The sequence below is a fragment of the Triticum dicoccoides genome, chromosome 5B, assembly GCF_002162155.2.
Source record: "Triticum dicoccoides isolate Atlit2015 ecotype Zavitan chromosome 5B, WEW_v2.0, whole genome shotgun sequence".
NCBI lineage: Eukaryota > Viridiplantae > Streptophyta > Magnoliopsida > Poales > Poaceae > Triticum > Triticum dicoccoides.
In genome coordinates, this window is record NC_041389.1 from 414,681,266 (window position 1) to 414,699,992 (window position 18,727).

The 18,727-nt window shown below is 42.7% G+C and overlaps 1 protein-coding gene across 1 annotated transcript; it reads left to right on the forward strand.

Annotated features, from left to right (window-relative positions):
- Positions 1 to 6,670: 6,670 nt before the first annotated feature.
- On the forward strand, positions 6,671 to 10,766 carry LOC119309679 (cinnamoyl-CoA reductase 1-like). The gene is made up of 5 exons (XM_037585634.1): positions 6,671 to 6,931; positions 7,032 to 7,186; positions 7,282 to 7,470; positions 8,247 to 8,599; positions 10,336 to 10,766. The coding sequence occupies exons 1-5, from the start codon at positions 6,778 to 6,780 to the stop codon at positions 10,526 to 10,528; spliced, it is 1,044 nt and encodes a 347-aa protein (XP_037441531.1). The 5' UTR covers positions 6,671 to 6,777; the 3' UTR covers positions 10,529 to 10,766.
- The last annotated feature ends 7,961 nt before the right edge of the window (positions 10,767 to 18,727 follow it).

Below are 18,727 nucleotides of genomic sequence, written 5' to 3' on the forward strand. Positions count from 1 at the left end.
CACCTACACCAATTAAAGTGGAAGCTTATGATAGTGATCATGAAGTTTCGGATCAAGTCACTACCGAACCTCGTAGGGTGACAAGGATACGTACTACTTCAGAGTGGTACAGTAATCCTGTCTTGGAAGTCATGTTTCTAGACAACAATGAACCTACGAGCTATGGAGAAGCGATGGTGGGCCCGGATTCCGATAAATGGCTCAAGGCCATAAAACCCGAGAGAGGATCCATGCATGAAAACAAAGTGTAGACTTTGGAAGAACTACTTGATGGTCGTAAGGCTATTAGGTACATATGGATTTTAAAAGGAAGACAGACAATGATGGTAAGTGTCACCATTGAGAAAGCTCGACTTGTCGCTAAGATGTTTTTTCGACAAGTTCAAGGAGTTGACTACGATGAGACTTTCTCACTCGTAGCGATGCTAAGAGTCTGTTGGAATTATATTAGCAATTACTGCATTATTTATGAAATCTTGCAGATAGGATGTCAAAACATTGTTTCCTCGACGATTCTTGAGGAAAGGTTGTATGTGATACAACCGGAAGATTTTGTCTATCCTGAAATATGCTAATAAGTATGCAAAGCTCCAGCAATCCTTCTGAGGACTGGAGTGAGCATCTCGGAGTTGGAATGTATGCTTTGATGATGATCAAAGATTATGGGTGTATACAAAGTTTATGAGAAACTTGTATTTCCAAAGAAGTGAGTGGGAGCACTATAGAATTTCTGATGAGTATATGTTGTTGACATATTGATGATCAGAAATGATGTAGAATTTCTAGAAAGCATATAGGGTTATTTTGAAAGTGTTTTTCAATGGAAAGCCTGGATTAAGCTACTTGAACATTGAGCATCAAGATCTATAAGGATAGATCAAAATGCTTAATAATACTTTCAAATTGAGCACATACCTTGACATGATCTTGAAGGTATTCAAGATGGATCAGTCAAAGAAGAAGTTCTTGCCTGAATTGTAAGGTACGAAGTTAAGACTTAAAGCTCGACCACGGCAGAATAGAGAGAAAGGACGAAGGTCGTCCCCTATGCTTAAGACGTAGGCTCTTCAGTATGCTATGCTGTGTACCGCACCTGAAGTGTGCCTTGCCATGAGTCAGTCAAGGGGTACAAGAGTGATCCAAGAATGGCTCATAGGACAGCGGTCAAAGTTATCCTTAGTAACTAGTGGACTAAGGAATTTTCTCGATTATGGAGGTGGTAAAAGAGTTCGTCGTAAAGGTTACGACGATGCAAGCTTAACACCTATCCGGATAGCTCTGAGTAGAGAGACCGGATACATATAATGGAGCAATAATATAGAATAGCTCCAAGTAGAACAGTTGTTTGGAATAGCTCCAAATAGAGCGTGGTAGCTGCATCTAGGAGATGACATAGAGATTTGTAAAGCACACACGGATCTGAAAGGTTCAGACCCGTTGACTAAAACCTCTCTCACAAGCAACATGATGAAACATAAAACTCATTGAGTGTCAATCACATAGTGATGTGAACTAGACTACTGACTCTAGTAAACTCTTGGGTATTAGTCACATGGCGATGTGACCTGTGAGTGTTAATCACATGGCGATGTGAACTAGATTATTGACTCTAGTGCAAGTGGGAGACTGTTGGAAATATGCCCTAGAGGCAATAATAAAAGTATTATTATTATATTTCCTTGTTCATGATAATTGTCTTTTATTCATGCTATAACTGTATTATCCGGAAATCGTAATACACGTGTGAATACATAGACCACAATATGTCCCTAGTGAGCCTCTAGTTGACTAGCTCGTTGTGATCAACAGATAGTCATGGTTTCCTGACTATGGACATTGGATGTTGTTGATAACGGGATCACATCATTAGGAGAATGATGTGATGGACAAGACCCAATCCTAAGACTAGCACAAAAGATCGAGTAGTTCATTTGCTAGAGCTTTGCCAATGTCAAGTATCTCTTCCTTTGACCATGAGATCGTGTAACTCCTGGATACCGTAGGAGTGCTTTGGGTGTATCAAACGTCACAACGTAACTGGGTGACTATAAAGGTGCACTACAGGTATCTCCGAAAGTATCTATTGTTTTATGCGGATCGAGACTGGAATTTGTCACTCCGTGTAAACGGAGAGGTATCTCTGGGCCCACTCGGTAGGACATCATCATATGCGCAATGTGACCAAGGATTTGATCACGGGATGATGTGTTACGGAACGAGTAAAGTGACTTGCCGATAACGAGATTGAACAAGGTATTGGATACCGACGATCGAATCTCGGGCAAGTAAAATACCGCTAGACAAAGGGAATTGAATACGGGATTGATTAAGTCCTTGACATCGTGTTTCATCCGATGAGATCATCGTGGAACATGTGGGAGCCATCATGGGTATCCAGATCCCGCTGTTGGTTATTGACCGGAGAACATCTCGGTCATGTCTGCATGTCTCCCGAACCCGTAGGGTCTACACACTTAAGGTTCGATGACGCTAGGGTTATAAAGGAAGCTTGTATGTGGTTACCGAATGTTGTTCGGAGTCCCGGATGAGATCCCGGACGTCACGAGGAGTTCCGGAATGGTCCGGAGGTAAAGATTTATATATAGGAAGTCCTGTTTCGGCCATCGGGACAAGTTTCGGGGTCATCGGTATTGTACCGGGACCACTGGAAGGGTCCCGGGGGCCCACCGGGTGGGGCCACCTGCCCCGGGGGGCCACATGGGCTGTAGGGGGTGCGCCTTGGCCTACATGGGCCAAGGGCACCAGCCCCAAGAGGCCCATGCGCAAGGAAACTTGGAGAGGGAAGAGTCCTAAAGGGGGAAGGCACCTCCGAGGTGCCTTGGGGAGGATGGACTCCTCCCCATCCTTAGCCGCACCCCTTCCTTGGAGGAGGGGGCAAGGCTGCGCCTCCCCCCTCTCCCTTGGCCCTATATATAGTGGGGAAAAGGAGGAGCAATCATACCTAAGGCCTTTGGTTGCCTCCCTCTCCCTCCCGTGACACATCTCCTCTCCCGTAGGTGCTCGGTGAAGCCCTGCGGGATTGCCACGCTCCTCCACCACCACCACGCCGTTGTGCTGCTGTTGGATGGAGTCTTCCTCAACCTCTCCCTCTCTCCTTGCTGGATCAAGGCGTGGGAGACGTCACCGGGCTGTACGTGTGTTGAACGCGGAGGTGCCGTCCGTTCGGCACTTGATCATCGGTGATCTGAATCACGACGAGTACGACTCCATCAACCCCGTTCACTTGAACGCTTCCGCTTAGCGATCTACAAGGGTATGTAGATGCAAACTCTCCTCTCCTTTCTACTCGTTGCTGGTCTCTCCATAGATAGATCTTGGTGATACGCGTAGGAAAATTTTGAATTTCTGCTACGTTCCCCAACATCATTATCTCGTTATAAAGGCGGTAGAAACCATGCGCCTCCCCACTTGTCCTGTAAACTCGCTTATTCCCCAAGCGCCGCATTGATGGCGCGGTTGGGTTACCCACACTCGTATTGATGAGAATCCCGTGATAAGGGGACGCAATCTCTGCTTCGACAAGACGTGCCAATAAAACCGCCTCGCAATATGTGCAGTAGCAGGTTGGGAAGACGGTTCGAATACTGACCGGGCCGAGGCGTGATGTCACGCTATGAAAAAGGTTGTCAGCAGATTAGACTCATGGAATATTGAGCTCTCTACGGTTGTATGTGGAATTTGTTTTGCAGAGCCGGACACGATCCTTGTGTTCAAGATCTTCTATGGAGTATTCGGAGAAGGAACCCGCCTTGCAATGTCGAAGACAATCTGCGCGCCAGACTCATCGTCATTGAAGCCTGGTTCAGGGGCTACTGAGGGAGTCCAGGATTAGGGGGTCCTCGGACAGCCGGACTATATGCTTATGCCAGACTGTTGGACTATGAAGATACAAGATCGAAGACTTCGTCCCGTATCCGGGTGGGACTCTCCTTTGCGTGGAAGGCAAGCTTTGGCAATTCGGATATGTAGATTCCTTTCTCTGTAACCGACTCTGTGTAACCCTAGCCCCCTCCGGTGTCTATATAAACCGGAGGGTTTAGTCCATAGGACAAGAACAATCAGAATCATAGACTAGCTTCTAGGGTTTTGCCTCTACGATCTCGTGGTAGATCAACTCTTGTAATACTCATATCATCAAGATCAATCAAGCAGGAAGTAGGGTATTACCTCCATCGAGAGGGCCCGAACCTGGGTAAACATTGTCTCCCCCGCCTCCTATTACCATTAGCCTTAGACGCACAGTTTGGGACCCCCTACCCGAGATCTGCCGGTTTTGACACCGACAGTGACCGTGTGCCCAGCGCGCGGACGCATCCTGGCCGCATCCTGTCCGCGTACATTTTTCTTTGCAAGCCCTTAACTTTTTTTCATCATTCATTTTTGGTACATGGGAATATATCACCAAATTTTGACTAGAAAAGTAAGACCAAAGAAAACAAGAACCACAAGAATACATTTTAGAAGATATCCAACTTTCTTAACTGCTCCCTTGAGTTGGGTTAGTGCCTTTTCGATGCACTCATTGTTGATCTACGGAGGAGGCTCGATCTTGCATGCTTCTTTCTTCTTCGAGTCTAAAGAAGTCGATGTTGCTTCCTTACACCTAGTCTCATGTCTAGTCTCTAATCTAGCAACAAGTGCACTTGTCTCATCTACAACCTCTATGCTAGCTAAAAGTGCACGAACATCTACTAAATTGCGCTCTACAATATATCGATGTACTCTTCTTTCCAATACCAAAACTTGCATCCATGCTACACAATAAAATTTGAAGTTAGCACAACTAGTCAAATCTAGAGCATAAACCAAAACAAAAAAGAGCACATACCCCATCGTTTAAGCACTTGATGAACACCCATCCGGGATGTTCCGGCGTTGTAGACACACGGCGCACGATCTTCTTTAGGCAGTGGTCGCACTTAATGAGTGGCAACGGTGCGCCGACGAGCTTTTGGGCAAGCACCAAGCCCGGCCGACCGCCATTCGTGTATCTGTTGGCGGACCACCGACGGTGTAGATCTGAGCGGCTAGAGGAGGAGCCACTGCCTGCATGTGGCTTGCGGCCCTGCCAGGGCCTTCCGGCGAGGTGTCCGGCCAATCCATGGCGCGGCGCGGTCTCCCACAGCCGAGCGAGCTCAAGATTGACCGGATCCGTCCCAAATCCGGCCGGCGGGTGCGCTAACCAGGTGGCCATGGTTGGGTAGCTTGGCGGCGCCGAGGGAAAGGGGCTGGGCGAGCGCGCGTCCGAGCTGCACAGCTGCAATGGCAGCGGCGGCGGTGTGAGGAAGAGTGGAGAAGAATGGAGGGGGATGCGGCCGGTGGGAGGGAGGGAGGGGAACGGATAGAAAAAGGCGCCCCTGTGCCACCGACGAGCGGGCCAAGGGAGGACACACGCAGACGGCCCGAGCGTCCGCGTGGTGTCCGTTTCACCTCAAAAGCGGCGCAAATTTGAGCCGGGATGAGTTGAAAGCGGACACAAAATGAACAAAATTCCGTTTGCTCCCGCGCGCTGGGCCGTCTGATTCGTCCGTTTTACTCCAAACAAACGCGTGCGGACAGAATGGGGCCGCTCGGTGGAGTTGGCCTTAGTGGTAGTGGTAGTGTTACAGATCTTGCATGGATCGCATCAGCCAGGACGCCTTCTTTCCAGCGAAAACAGCGGGAATGGCCTCGCCCTGCCGCCGGAAAAAAATTCTATGAGACCAGGTCTCATGGGTTAGCAGGTGAGACCCATCCTGATGGATGACATGTGGCATTCACAAATCACAAAGCATCTACCCCATCCCTCACCTGAAATCGGGGGGAGAGATTAGATGCTTTGTGATTTGCGAATGCCACATGTCATCCATCAAAATGGGTCTCACCTGATTTATACGAGACCTGGTCTCATATAATTTTTTTCCCCTGCCGCCCGCAGTGGCTGTGCAGCCCCTCTGCCCTTTTGCCGTCCAACTCGCCCTCCCCTGGCCCCGCCGCCGCGTCTACAGTACAATCTGAGAGCGTCAGTTCCGCTGCTAACCGAGAGATGGTGCGGACACGCTACCGCTCGCCGCCGTCGAACCTTCAAGAGGAAGTACTACGTGCTGGTCACCGAGCTTCATCGTCTGCCGTGCAACCAACATGTTATCTTTTGTCCCGCATGCATGCAGATGCTCCAATATCCAAATACTATCTCGCCGATGTGGTTGCCGCGAGGCAAATGCACGCCTCGTGCCTAATTCTTTCCCTAACACTCACGCTGCCATCATATTCCTACCTTAACGTCGCATCACATACAGTAACGCACAGTGCAACTGTGCATCGCCAGGAAAAAAGGTTACTTACTTACCACGAAGTTTTAATTTTGGCCTAAATCGACGTGGTTAATTGCAAGGGGACAACTGGCTGCAAAGTTGGTGGTGGTACAGATCTTCCGTCGATCGCGCGCATTGGTGTAGGCCGGCCGGCAAAGGGGCGTAAGTTTCACCCGCTAATGATTCATTCGAGCCATGAAAACCAGGGAGCTTATTACGTATCGTATTACTGTTACCGCCTTACCTAACTCCGCGTCGCCGTCTATAGGGGCCACAGGCACGCATGGCCGGCCTCCGCCCTCTCGTTCTCTCAACTACTTCCCTTTCCGGCCCTATAAAGTTGGCGACGCCCCGAACTTAACCAACAGCAATAGAGCTCCTTCTTCTATCCGTAGCTCGTACGTGGCATCTCCATCTCACCAACAATCTTGTTTAGACAAGCAGTGTAAAGGTCACAACAACAATGACTGTCGTCGACGCCGCCGCCGTCGCGCAGGAGCTGCCCGGGCACGGGCAGACCGTGTGCGTCACCGGCGCCGCCGGGTACATCGCGTCGTGGCTCGTCAAGCTGCTCCTGGAGAGAGGCTACACCGTCAAGGGCACCGTGAGGAACCCAGGCACGCGCACCATCGAGATTCAAGTTCATAGTAACCGACGTTCCTGCGACATTACTGCGTCGCTTAACTTCGGGGCTAATTAACGTGCGTGATGCTGCAGATGATCCGAAGAACGCCCATCTGAAGGCGCTGGACGGCGCCGCCGAGAGGCTGATCCTCTGCAAGGCCGACCTCCTCGACTACGACGCCATCTGCGCCGCCGTCGAGGGCTGCCACGGCGTGTTCCACACCGCCTCCCCCGTCACCGACGACCCTGTACGCCACGCATCCTGTCCTTGTTCGTTGCGTGCTGATGTATGTTCAGTTCAGTTGCTCACGCCTGCGGTGAACTCGATCGTGCGTCTGAACAGGAGCAGATGGTGGAGCCGGCGGTGAGGGGCACGGAGTACGTGATCAACGCGGCGGCGGACGCCGGCACCGTGCGCCGCGTGGTGTTCACGTCGTCCATCGGCGCCGTCACCATGGACCCCAACCGCGGTCCTGATGTGGTCGTCGACGAGTCCTGCTGGAGCGACCTTGAATTCTGCAAGAAAACCAAGGTCAGCAGTTCAATCCCCTTCGGCTTTTGTTCCACTTCAGAAGTCTTCTTTTATCTTTCTTTTTTGAATCTTCAGAAGTCTTCGTTAGTTGCATCCATTCAGAATAGGCAGAAAATCCCTTAAAAAAAGAATAAGCAGAAAATTAATGGTTTAATTGCATGCCCTCTTGTAATCGAGGCACAAACAAGACAGGATTAATTACTGTATGAGCTGTTGCATGCACAAGCGAAACATGATATCTAGATTTAAGAAGTTTTCGCAACAACAACAAAAACGAGAGTACATTAGACAGTTTGGTGCGCGCGTGTGCAGCCGGCAGCTTTGCTTACGGAAGCTCAAACATTCGGCAACGTCGTTCATCGTGTCGCGTACTCACGTGCAGTTTTTCCCTCTAACGTACGGAAAATGAAAGCGGAGTGTCGTTTTCACCACCAACTCCAGAGAATAACATCTGGGTAAGATGATTAACCAACAGATCAAGAGAAGACGTATCAGGAAACCACACGATTCGAAGTCAATTTGCCCATGGTTGATGCATGCATGTCCTTATCGACGGGCATCATCACAATTCCTCCCGTAATAATAGTGTAGCACAAGCCTCTCTGATTGCGAAGTTGATCAAAAGCCTTTGTGGAGGTGGGGCATGGATGTCGACTAGAAAATCAGGAAAAGTGTTCACCATGGCCCCACAAGATGCGCGGTGTCTCGTAACTATTGCATAAGTATGACGTCAGCGCCGAACCTGACGATCTTGTGTTGTGCTGCTGGTGCACCAGAACTGGTACTGCTACGGCAAGGCCGTGGCGGAGCAGGCGGCATGGGAGAAGGCCGGGGCGCGTGGCGTCGACCTCGTGGTGGTGAACCCGGTGCTGGTGGTCGGGCCGCTGCTGCAGCCGACGGTGAACGCCAGCGCCGCGCACATCCTCAAGTACCTCGACGGCTCCGCCAAGAAGTACGCCAACGCGGTGCAGGCGTACGTGGACGTGCGCGACGTCGCCGCCGCGCACGTCCGGGTCTTCGAGGCGCCTGAGGCCTCCGGCCGGTACCTCTGCGCCGAGCGCGTCCTGCACCGCGAGGACGTCGTCCACATCCTCGCCAAGCTCTTCCCCGAGTACCCCGTCCCAACAAGGTGAGTGCCCGCATGCAACATCCTCCGTGCGTCCTCGCGACATTCTTGCCCTGTTTTTCCTAGCTGTCTCATCTTCTGTGCATCTTTAATTAGTCTCACTTGATGCATCAAAGATTATAAGTCATAGAAGTAGCAATTCCTACGACAGAACAGTTTGGAACATGGGAATTAACTAGTAGGATTCTGGTAGGAGACGCTTAATTCCAGCCATATCCTGGTAGTATAATTCTTGTGACATTCCTTCGTTCAAAACATGGCTGTTCAGTAAAACCGTTGAGATGTTTGGGAGGATTTACTAACTGTGCTTGAGGATTTGAGATTTGTTTTAGTTAGTAAGGAGTAACTTGATGAGTGCTTCTGATTTGGAGATCTTATTTTAGTGCTTGATTAAGGTGGATCCCACCCTAGGTTGGTAAGTAGGGCAAGAGTGCAGAGCGGCTTACTCATCACTAAAGCTCTAGGAGTAGGTGCGGCGGGTGAACGAGAACTCACTGGTGACGCCACGAAAAGCCTAGGCTTTCTTGCACTTAGTACCGCGAAACGACTTGGAATATAAAGCTTTTTAAACTGTCATGTGTAAGAGTGAAGCATGCTGACTGGAACACTTGTCCTGACGTGTAAATGGGCATTCCCTTGCTGGCAGGCAAGATTAATATGCATGATGATAGACCTTTCAGTTTGATCATTACGTAAGCAAGTAGAAAAGATCTGAGCTAATCTGTAATAGTGTTTATACCTTGACAGCATATGCTAGTCAAAAAATGTTTTACATTATGGGACGGAGGGAGTAGTAAATTTGATTTCTACGTTAGCAATGAAAAACTGAAATAAGAAAAGTAGTACCTGTGAAGCACTTCCATCAAGAAGTAGACCTCTCCAGACAGTTTCAAACCCACTTTGAATGTCTGTCCTTGGTGGATAGTGAGCCTGAAAAGTGGTAGTGGTTAAAATCAGTAGAAAATGTGGCATCAAGATATCTTAGACAAAAAAAATATATTTGTCTGCTCAATGATTGGCAATAGCTTACTCAGTTCCTCTGTTCTTTTGGAGTGACCAAATTAATTACACTTCATGGCCTATGAATTGACAAGTGGAGCAATTAGGGGAAACCTTCATGGTCAGGAAGTAGTGAAGTGACAAGTGATCATATTAAAATTGTGCACTTTGGCTAAATAACATATCCCGGTTTTAAAAAAAGGAAGACAAATGATGTCACTTTAGCTTTCTGCTCCTGAATATAAAATAGGAACCAAATCACGTAACTTGAGCTTTCTGCTCCTGATGACCTGATGCCTTATTTAAAACGAACAATTGTGCTGTGTGATCATCATACCCAATAAGCTCAGTAGCATGTTAGTTAGACATATGGGCCATTATTGGCTCATGTAAACAAATCAAAACTAATTGTTGTGCTGTGTGATCATCCAAAAACACTTTTCCTACCTTTGGTCTAGTGAGCAGTGACCTTTCTTTTTGCGGATGTGGTGAGTAGTGACTGTTCTTAAATGGAACGGATGGTGGGGAATGACAAGTTTGTCTGTAGCTAACATGTAGTGCCACCGAAGGGAGCAATACTTTTCATTTTGCTCCGGTGCAATGATAAGTGGTAAAATGAATGGAACCTGCTGTAGTTTCATAGTACGTTCCATGTTTTACTGACTGAGGAACCTAAACAAAACTGAACTTACCGGTGCATGCGGCATCTTTGGTGATATGTGTGTCATGGCTGTGCTCAGGTGCTCTGACGAGGTGAACCCGCGGAAGCAGCCTTACAAGATGTCCAACCAGAAGCTGCAGGATCTCGGCCTCCAGTTCACCCCTGTCAACGACTCTCTGTACGAGACGGTGAAGAGCCTCCAGGAGAAGGGGCACCTCCCGGCACCGAGGAAAGATATCCTCCCAGCAGAACTGGACGGTGCAACAGCGTGATGGCGCTGAAGAAACAGTGCGGTTCACGTTTTTCTGTAACGCGGTGGGACATCGTATGTGGTGTGTTTGTGTATACATCCTATCAAATATCGTGTTATTTAAGTGGACTAAGCAAATATGGTAATGTATCGGCTTCGGTGATCAACACTTAAAAGTGAGCTTACCCAAACTATTCCTTGGGTTTGTTGCAAGCATTCCTTCTTTATTGATGCAATACAGTTGATTGTTTGTGCCTGAACATTCTCTCACAAATAGATATGGCCTCACATGGTAACAGTGTATCTTTTCAGTATATCGGATGTCACTACTCACTAATACATGGAATTTAGGTAACAAGGCGGCTTTTAGAACCTTCTCCACATATAGATACACGGTGAAAGAATGTAAGTGTTCAAGAAATAGCCTTCTGCCGGTACAATAATGGTAGGGCATGATGATGGCAACCTGGGGAAGGGTAATCACATGCCAAGAAAGGGGATACCGGAGAACACGAGCGAAAGCAATATTAACTTATAAGCCTAACAAAACAAAAGTAACAAAATTATCTTTCTAGAAGATATGTTGAAAGCTATCTTAGGTAAGGACAGAAGAGTGGTTATAGCAAAGGTGTCTTTGGTGTAACTTTCAAGTTTCAGTTGAACTATAATGCTGGTTACATTAATTTTCTTATGCTAGCATGTTTCTTGACAACATTTCAAGTAAATAACACCTTTGTTCCGAATTATAAGACGTTTTGGATATTTCAATATGGACTAATACGGACTGAAATGAGCGAACAAACACATTAAAACTATACATCTAATTCGGAAAAAAGTTATAACATCTTATAATTCGGAACGGAGGGAGTAACGCATAAGGGTCTATTTAGTTGAGGTTTGCACTTTGCAGATGATCAAGCTAAACAAAATAGGAAAATGAATCTAAGATGATTTTTGTTTGTGCTATTCTCGCGGCCTTATGTATACTGCTCATGGTTGCTTGCTTGTAATAATTCAGGATTGCCATCATCATTGAGCGATTTTCTACATTAAATATTTCATATGCTTCTGGCAAGAAAATATTCCATAGGATCATTAAAGGGAAAGCTAAATATTCTAAAAGTTGAGCCGTCAACTTTACTTGATTCAAAATGGGAGGCAACTTTGTAGTGGTCACAGTCACCACTAGCCACTTGAAATTGTCATAAAACAACAGCTTGTCACTGGGCATATTCAGATATGATCTGATTGGTCTATCATCAGGGACAAAGTGTAATGTTCAGACACATATAGCACTTCAAAATAAAAAGATAGTATAAAGAATGGCTAGTAATCAAGTTAGAATCCTTTTAGCATAGGAGTTTTTTTTTTTTTTGCTAGAACTTTTAGCATAGGAGTTGTTGAGAAAAGGACAAGTCTAGAACAAGGGGCCTGTACTAGTAACCAAGTCCCGGCCATCTTTTATGGACCTGAAGCGAATAAGAGCAAGAACCCGCGGCAGTCAATCAAGTCAGACAAAGACACATCAAAATCACACACAAAATAACACGAGACAAATCCGACATCAAGCTTTGGATGACCTGACATCAAACCTAGTCGTGATCTTTTTTCTTCGTCGAGTGAATGAACATAAGAACAGACATATTGACTTTATGTACCAATCTTGTACCCTAATCGAATTTTGAATAAACTTTGCAAATTCATTGATGACACGAAGCCCATATAAGTAGCAAGACACAAATTAGCATACACATAGCCCACAGTTGACAAATTATCTGCAAACAATCTAAGTAGCACAGCTATGCACCCTTGTCTTATGGTGGTGCTACATCTAGAAAGCAAGAAAGATCAACCATGGAGAGTGGAGGTGTATGCATGCAAGAATCTAGCACCTCTGTACTAACATTATCGTGTTAATTGCCAAATTAAGATTTTTTTAATGATCAATTTCACAAATCGTTAATCTGACCAACGATAAGCATTCACCTTTGGGTTTGACTCCATGAAGGCTTAAAAACAACGTCTCATGCTGCTATGTTTTGACCAAAAAAAATCACCTCCAGTTGTCAGGTTATATTATTAGGATTGCCATGTTAGTAACAAACAATTTCTATGATAAATAGTGTACGGCAAAAACTAAAGAGTAAGCATTCAAGTGTTAAAACAAGAGAAAACATCAGAGCAAATAAGTATATCATGCAAGTCTTACATGGGAGGAGAGTAACGTTTAGTAACATGGGAGGAGAGTAACTAGTTATTGCCGCAACGGAACTAATGGTGAAACCGTATCGTCAATTGGGTCAAGGGTTCGAGAGATAATCTTTTCTAAGGAACAATTCACAACCAAAACAATGGTGGTATGTGCTTAGATGCTTCAAACATACATGGCTGGCGACGCGGCACATAAAAAGCATAGTGCAGCGCCACTCTGTACTCATGTCCATTTAATTATATAGTTGAGTACTTCTTCCGTTTAGGCTTACTAGCCCCCCTTGTATTTTGTGTCACACTTTGATCGTAAATTTTACTAATAAAATATAAGTTTAATGTAGTAAAAATAATACCATTCGAAACCTTTTTTGAATACAAATCAACGGTATAATTTTTTTTATATGTAACTTACATTTGTGTAGTTAATCCATGGTCAAAGTTTGACACAAAAATATGAGGAGGACTTATAACCGGACGGAGAAAGTACAACCACAGTGCCCTAGCTCAACACTGGAAATGTCCATATTAATAATCTCATATTTGGAATATCCCTTGTCCTTGCAAACATAAAAGCTTTGAAACGGCAATGATGCCAACACATAGACCAATCACCAAGGACCAAACTGATAAACCAGGAAGTTAATCGGCGACCTCTGGTCTCTAGACTAGACATCATATAGTAACCTGAAGTATCAAAAACACATGATTCAACTTTAGTGAATATCAAACATATTTCAAAAAGGTAAGTTTTGGGAAGTGTTTCCAGTTTGGATAGCGGGGATAAATTAGGAAAGGAACGACACACCCTATCCTACAGGCCACGTTAAGTGGGCTCGATGAGAACTTGCACCGAGAGAGATCCACCGTGACGCTAGGGGCTTTGCAATTTGTGAGCTTGGGCAACACAGTCCACGAGGCCTATATTATGCCCATCTCGCCTGCAGCCTCGAGTGAATGGGCTGGCCAAGTAACGAATGTTATATCTTTGGTTTTATGCTCGTTTCTTCGGTTCTTTTCCTTAGTTTTCAAATATATGTCACCCGCAAAAAAAGGCTTTAAAATATATATTTATTTTCTTCTGTTTATTTCATCGGTTTTTCTTTACTAGTTTTCTCGGGCTTTTGGTTTTTTTTATATGTAACTTACATTTGTGTAGTTAATCCATGGTCAAAGTTTGACACAAAAATATGAGGAGGACTTATAACCGGACGGAGAAAGTACAACCACAGTGCCCTAGCTCAACACTGGAAATGTCCATATTAATAATCTCATATTTGGAATATCCCTTGTCCTTGCAAACATAAAAGCTTTGAAACGGCAATGATGCCAACACATAGACCAATCACCAAGGACCAAACTGATAAACCAGGAAGTTAATCGGCGACCTCTGGTCTCTAGACTAGACATCATATAGTAACCTGAAGTATCAAAAACACATGATTCAACTTTAGTGAATATCAAACATATTTCAAAAAGGTAAGTTTTGGGAAGTGTTTCCAGTTTGGATAGCGGGGATAAATTAGGAAAGGAACGACACACCCTATCCTACAGGCCACGTTAAGTGGGCTCGATGAGAACTTGCACCGAGAGAGATCCACCGTGACGCTAGGGGCTTTGCAATTTGTGAGCTTGGGCAACACAGTCCACGAGGCCTATATTATGCCCATCTCGCCTGCAGCCTCGAGTGAATGGGCTGGCCAAGTAACGAATGTTATATCTTTGGTTTTATGCTCGTTTCTTCGGTTCTTTTCCTTAGTTTTCAAATATATGTCACCCGCAAAAAAAGGCTTTAAAATATATATTTATTTTCTTCTGTTTATTTCATCGGTTTTTCTTTACTAGTTTTCTCGGGCTTTTGGTTTTTTTCTTTTCCTTTTCCTTTTTTATGTTTTTCGTTTTCGTTTTTCAATACATTGCTACTTTTTCAATAAATATTGTACAGTTTTCTTATACACGTGGAACCATTTAAAGAAACAAGCTGAACATTTTTCAAATGCATGATCAATATTATTTTCAAATACAGGTTCAAATACATGTTGAACATTTTTAAAACACTGGCCAACACTTTTTACATTCAATTTACATTTTCATCAAATATCACGAACCTATTTTTGAGATGGGTAATTTATTTATAAAATGTCACAAACATTTTTATGGTATATTATCATATTTTCTTTCACACTGAAAAACATTTTAAAAATTTCAGCACATTTTTTAAATGAGCATTCTTTTTTTGAATTATACAATTTAAAAAATACACATTTTTTGGACACTGAATAGAAATTCCTTACAAATGGTTAAAACTCTAATTTGGAAACCTTTTAACATTTTCTGAATGTCACGGACATTTTTCAATGCTATCAACATTGTTAAAAGTTGCACGAACATTCTTTTTACAAAGTATGGACAATTTTTAAGTGTGCCATGAATACTAGTAGAAGTTTAACTAAAGTATTTTTTGAAATATATTTATTTAGAACATTTCAAAACAGAAATACACATAAAAAACTAACAAACTAACACTACTTGGCCAGCCCACTTTACGCTTGCCTAAGGCGCGTTGATGCTTGTCCTATCTGCCGCGTACTGCGTCCAACAGACGCATGCCGCACAGTTGCTTGTTCAAGTGGACCAGCCCAGCCACACGCAAAGAGTGCGATTTCCCACAAAAAAAGTGATGTGCGTGTCACAGTTCGAACAAGGACACCTCTCGTTTGTGATACTCGTCGCTAGCCACTGTAGTTACTAAACTTCGGTGTAAATAGGAAGCGCGGGGAAACTCAGATTTAAACATTTGTTAAAATCTCGAACATGATTTTGGTTTTGGAAAAAGTATTTTTTTAAACGTGCACATATTTGTGAACCAATTGTCAAAACTCAAACAGTTTTTGGGAATCTTTAATATTCTTCAAAATTACTAACCATTTTTTAAAAATGCGACCATTTTTTGAAATTTCATGTACCTTCTTTGAATTTGTGAACAAATTTTAAGAACATGAACATTGAAGTCCTGAAATAATTTGAAAAATGGCACAAAATTTGTGAAGAAAGCTTTAATATATATATATATATATATATATATATATATATATATAGGAAATTTTCGATTTTTTTAGAAACAATCAAACATTTTTTGAAATTCTGATTTTTTTTCGTATTCCTGAACATATTGCAAATTCCTAAAAAATTTAAATCAAGAACATTTGAATTTTTAGAATAAAATTTAAAAATATTTGAACATTTTAGAACTGCTAAAAAATTGAAAGAGAAAAAAAAATTGAAAAAAGAAATCGAAAAGAAAAAAAATAGCTGGCCAGTCATAGGAGCCCCGCCTACTACGCAACGCGTGTCAAATAGGTTCCTTTGTGTCATGTAGCAGCTTGGCTGGGGGGGTGGTCAGGTCCTCGATGCTCATATGCTTCCTACTTTGTTTTTCGAGAGTTTTATTCATACTCATAACTATTACATGTACATCGATTTGGATCAATCAAAAAAATACAATGTAACTCCTATGACTAAGAATTGCAATGAAATCTCTTGGGCACGCCTTCTTCATGGTATCAATCTCTTTAAGAAAAAATACTTTTAAGAGCTCAGTAAAGAGGTTGTAACTCGACTGGACATTATTACAACTAGCAAAAAAGCCTGTGCGTTGCAACGGTAGAGAAAAAAATACTACACGCTCTTAATTTACAAAAAATGGTCTATAATCTGAGAATTTGTAATTACGACCTAAACAAAGATGGTCTTAACCTATAAAAGCGCAATTTAAGATTCTACGTGTGTTCTATTTCAACAGGGCTTACATGTAGATTTAATCCGTACAAAGAAACGAGCAAGTGATCATGCATTTATTTATGTCATGTTCAGAATGGGGTGCTGTTAAACAAACGATGACACATTAGCACACTACGGAGACATGTGTGCATCAATGGCATTTTCAGTTTAAGAATCACCAACTTAGGGTAACTCTTGAACACTTTTTTTCACATGCATATTTCTTAAATACCTGAAGAGTTGTTAAAAAGATACATGATTTTTTAATCATAAAACATGATATTTTTTTCTGGAAAAGAACATTTTTGTATGGTCTCTTGTGGATGCAGGTACTTGCGCCCCTATTTCATCACTATTTCTTACCATACATGTCATGCGTATTGGTCCCTGTTTCATCAGTATTTATATCTTATCAAACTTGACTTTTTTTTGTCATGCATATGCCTCCTTTTTACTTTTTTCATGCATGTCCTCTTTTTTTTAATATATATATATAGGAGAATAGCGCAACATCTCATCTTTATCGGATCTCCTCTGTATTTTCTGTTTTATTTTTTATAGCAGACATTCCATCTTTATTGGGTCCTTCTTTTATTTCTTGTCATGCATGTCCTTATTTATTGGGTGTCTCTAGCAAATTTATTTTCAATTCGTGTCCAATCCTGATTTTGCTGAGGTGTTCATCCCAATCTGAATCAGTACCGGTATAAAAAAGACGGATAATGCATTGTTGATTAACATTGCAGCCCAGATAGTATTCAAAAAAAATTATTAATAGGTAAAATAACATCATATTCAGATTCTACATATAGAGGTCCTCCCTACTCTTAGATGCTCATATGCTTCCTACTTTGTTTTTCGAGAGTTTTATTCATACTCATAACTATTACATGTACACCGATTTGGATCAATCAAGAAAATACAATGTAACTCCTATGACTAAGAATTGCAATGAAATCTCTTGGGCACGCCTTCTTCGTGGTATCAATCTCTTCAAGAAGAAATACTTTCAAGAGCTCAGTAAAGAGGTTGTAACTCGACTGGACATTATTACAACTAGCAAAAAGGCCCGTGCGTTGCAACGGTAGAAAAAAAATACCACACGCTCTTAATTTACAAAAAATTGTCTATAATCTGAGAATTTGTAATTATGGCCTAAACAAAGATGGCCTTAACCTATAAAAGCGCAATTTAAGATTCTACGTGTGTTCTATTTTAACAGGGCTTGCATGTAGATTTAATCAGTACAAAGAAACGAGCAAGTGATCACGCATTTATTCATGTCATGTTCGGAATGGGTGTTGTTAAACAAACGATGACACATTAGTACACTACGGAGACATGTGTGCATCAATGGCGTTTTCAGTTTAAGAATCACCAACTTAGGGTAACTCTTGAACACTTTTTTTCACATGCATATTTCTTAAATACCTGAAGAGTTGTTAAAAAGGTTGTTAAAAAGATACATGATTTTTTAATCATAAAACATGATTTATTTTTTTCTGGAAAATAACATTTTTGTATGGTCTCTTGTGGATGCAGGTACGTGTGCCCCTATTTCATCACTATTTTTTACCATACATGTCATGCGTATTGGTCCCTGTTTCATTAGTATTTATATCTTATCAAACTTGACTTATTTTTATTTTTTTTGTCATGCGTGCCTCCTTTTTACTTTTTTCATGCATGTCCTCTTTTTCTTCTTCTTATATATAGGAGAATAGCGCAACATCTCATCTTTATCGGATCTCCTCTGTATTTTCTCTTTTATTTTTTTATAGCAGACATCCCATCTTTATTGGGTGCTTCTTTTATCTCTTGTCATGCATGTCCTTATTTATTGGGTGTCTCTAGCAAATTTATTTTCAATTCATGTCCAATCCTGTTTTTGCTGAGGTGTTCATCCCAATCTTAATCAATACCGGTATAAAAAAAGACGGATAATGCATTGTTGATTAACATTGCAGCCTAGATAGTATTTTTTTAAAAAATTGTTAATAGGTAAAATAACATCATATTCAAATTCTACATATTTTTCTAATGAAATTCCACATTCCATATATAATATGTTAAATTTGAAGTTATAGTTTAGAAGATATGAGTGTTTTAAAAAATATTTAATATGTACTGTGGGTTGAATGTCAGAAATATTAGGGGGTTTTCTATAAAATAGCAAAATGGACTAAGAATACCTATTTTTTTATTAGTAGGTATAGATCAACCATCCAAAAAG

What these genes read in the sequence shown, in the direction of transcription:
- LOC119309679 (XM_037585634.1), top strand. Translation starts at nt 6,778, where the DNA reads ATGACTGTCGTCGACGCCGCCGCCGTCGCGCAGGAGCTGCCCGGGCAC. An exon ending in CCCCCGTCACCGACGACCCT is followed by an intron (nt 7,187 to 7,281) that starts GTACGCCACGCA and finishes GCGTCTGAACAG; the next exon opens with GAGCAGATGGTGGAGCCGGC. An exon ending in AATTCTGCAAGAAAACCAAG is followed by an intron (nt 7,471 to 8,246) that starts GTCAGCAGTTCA and finishes CTGGTGCACCAG; the next exon opens with AACTGGTACTGCTACGGCAA.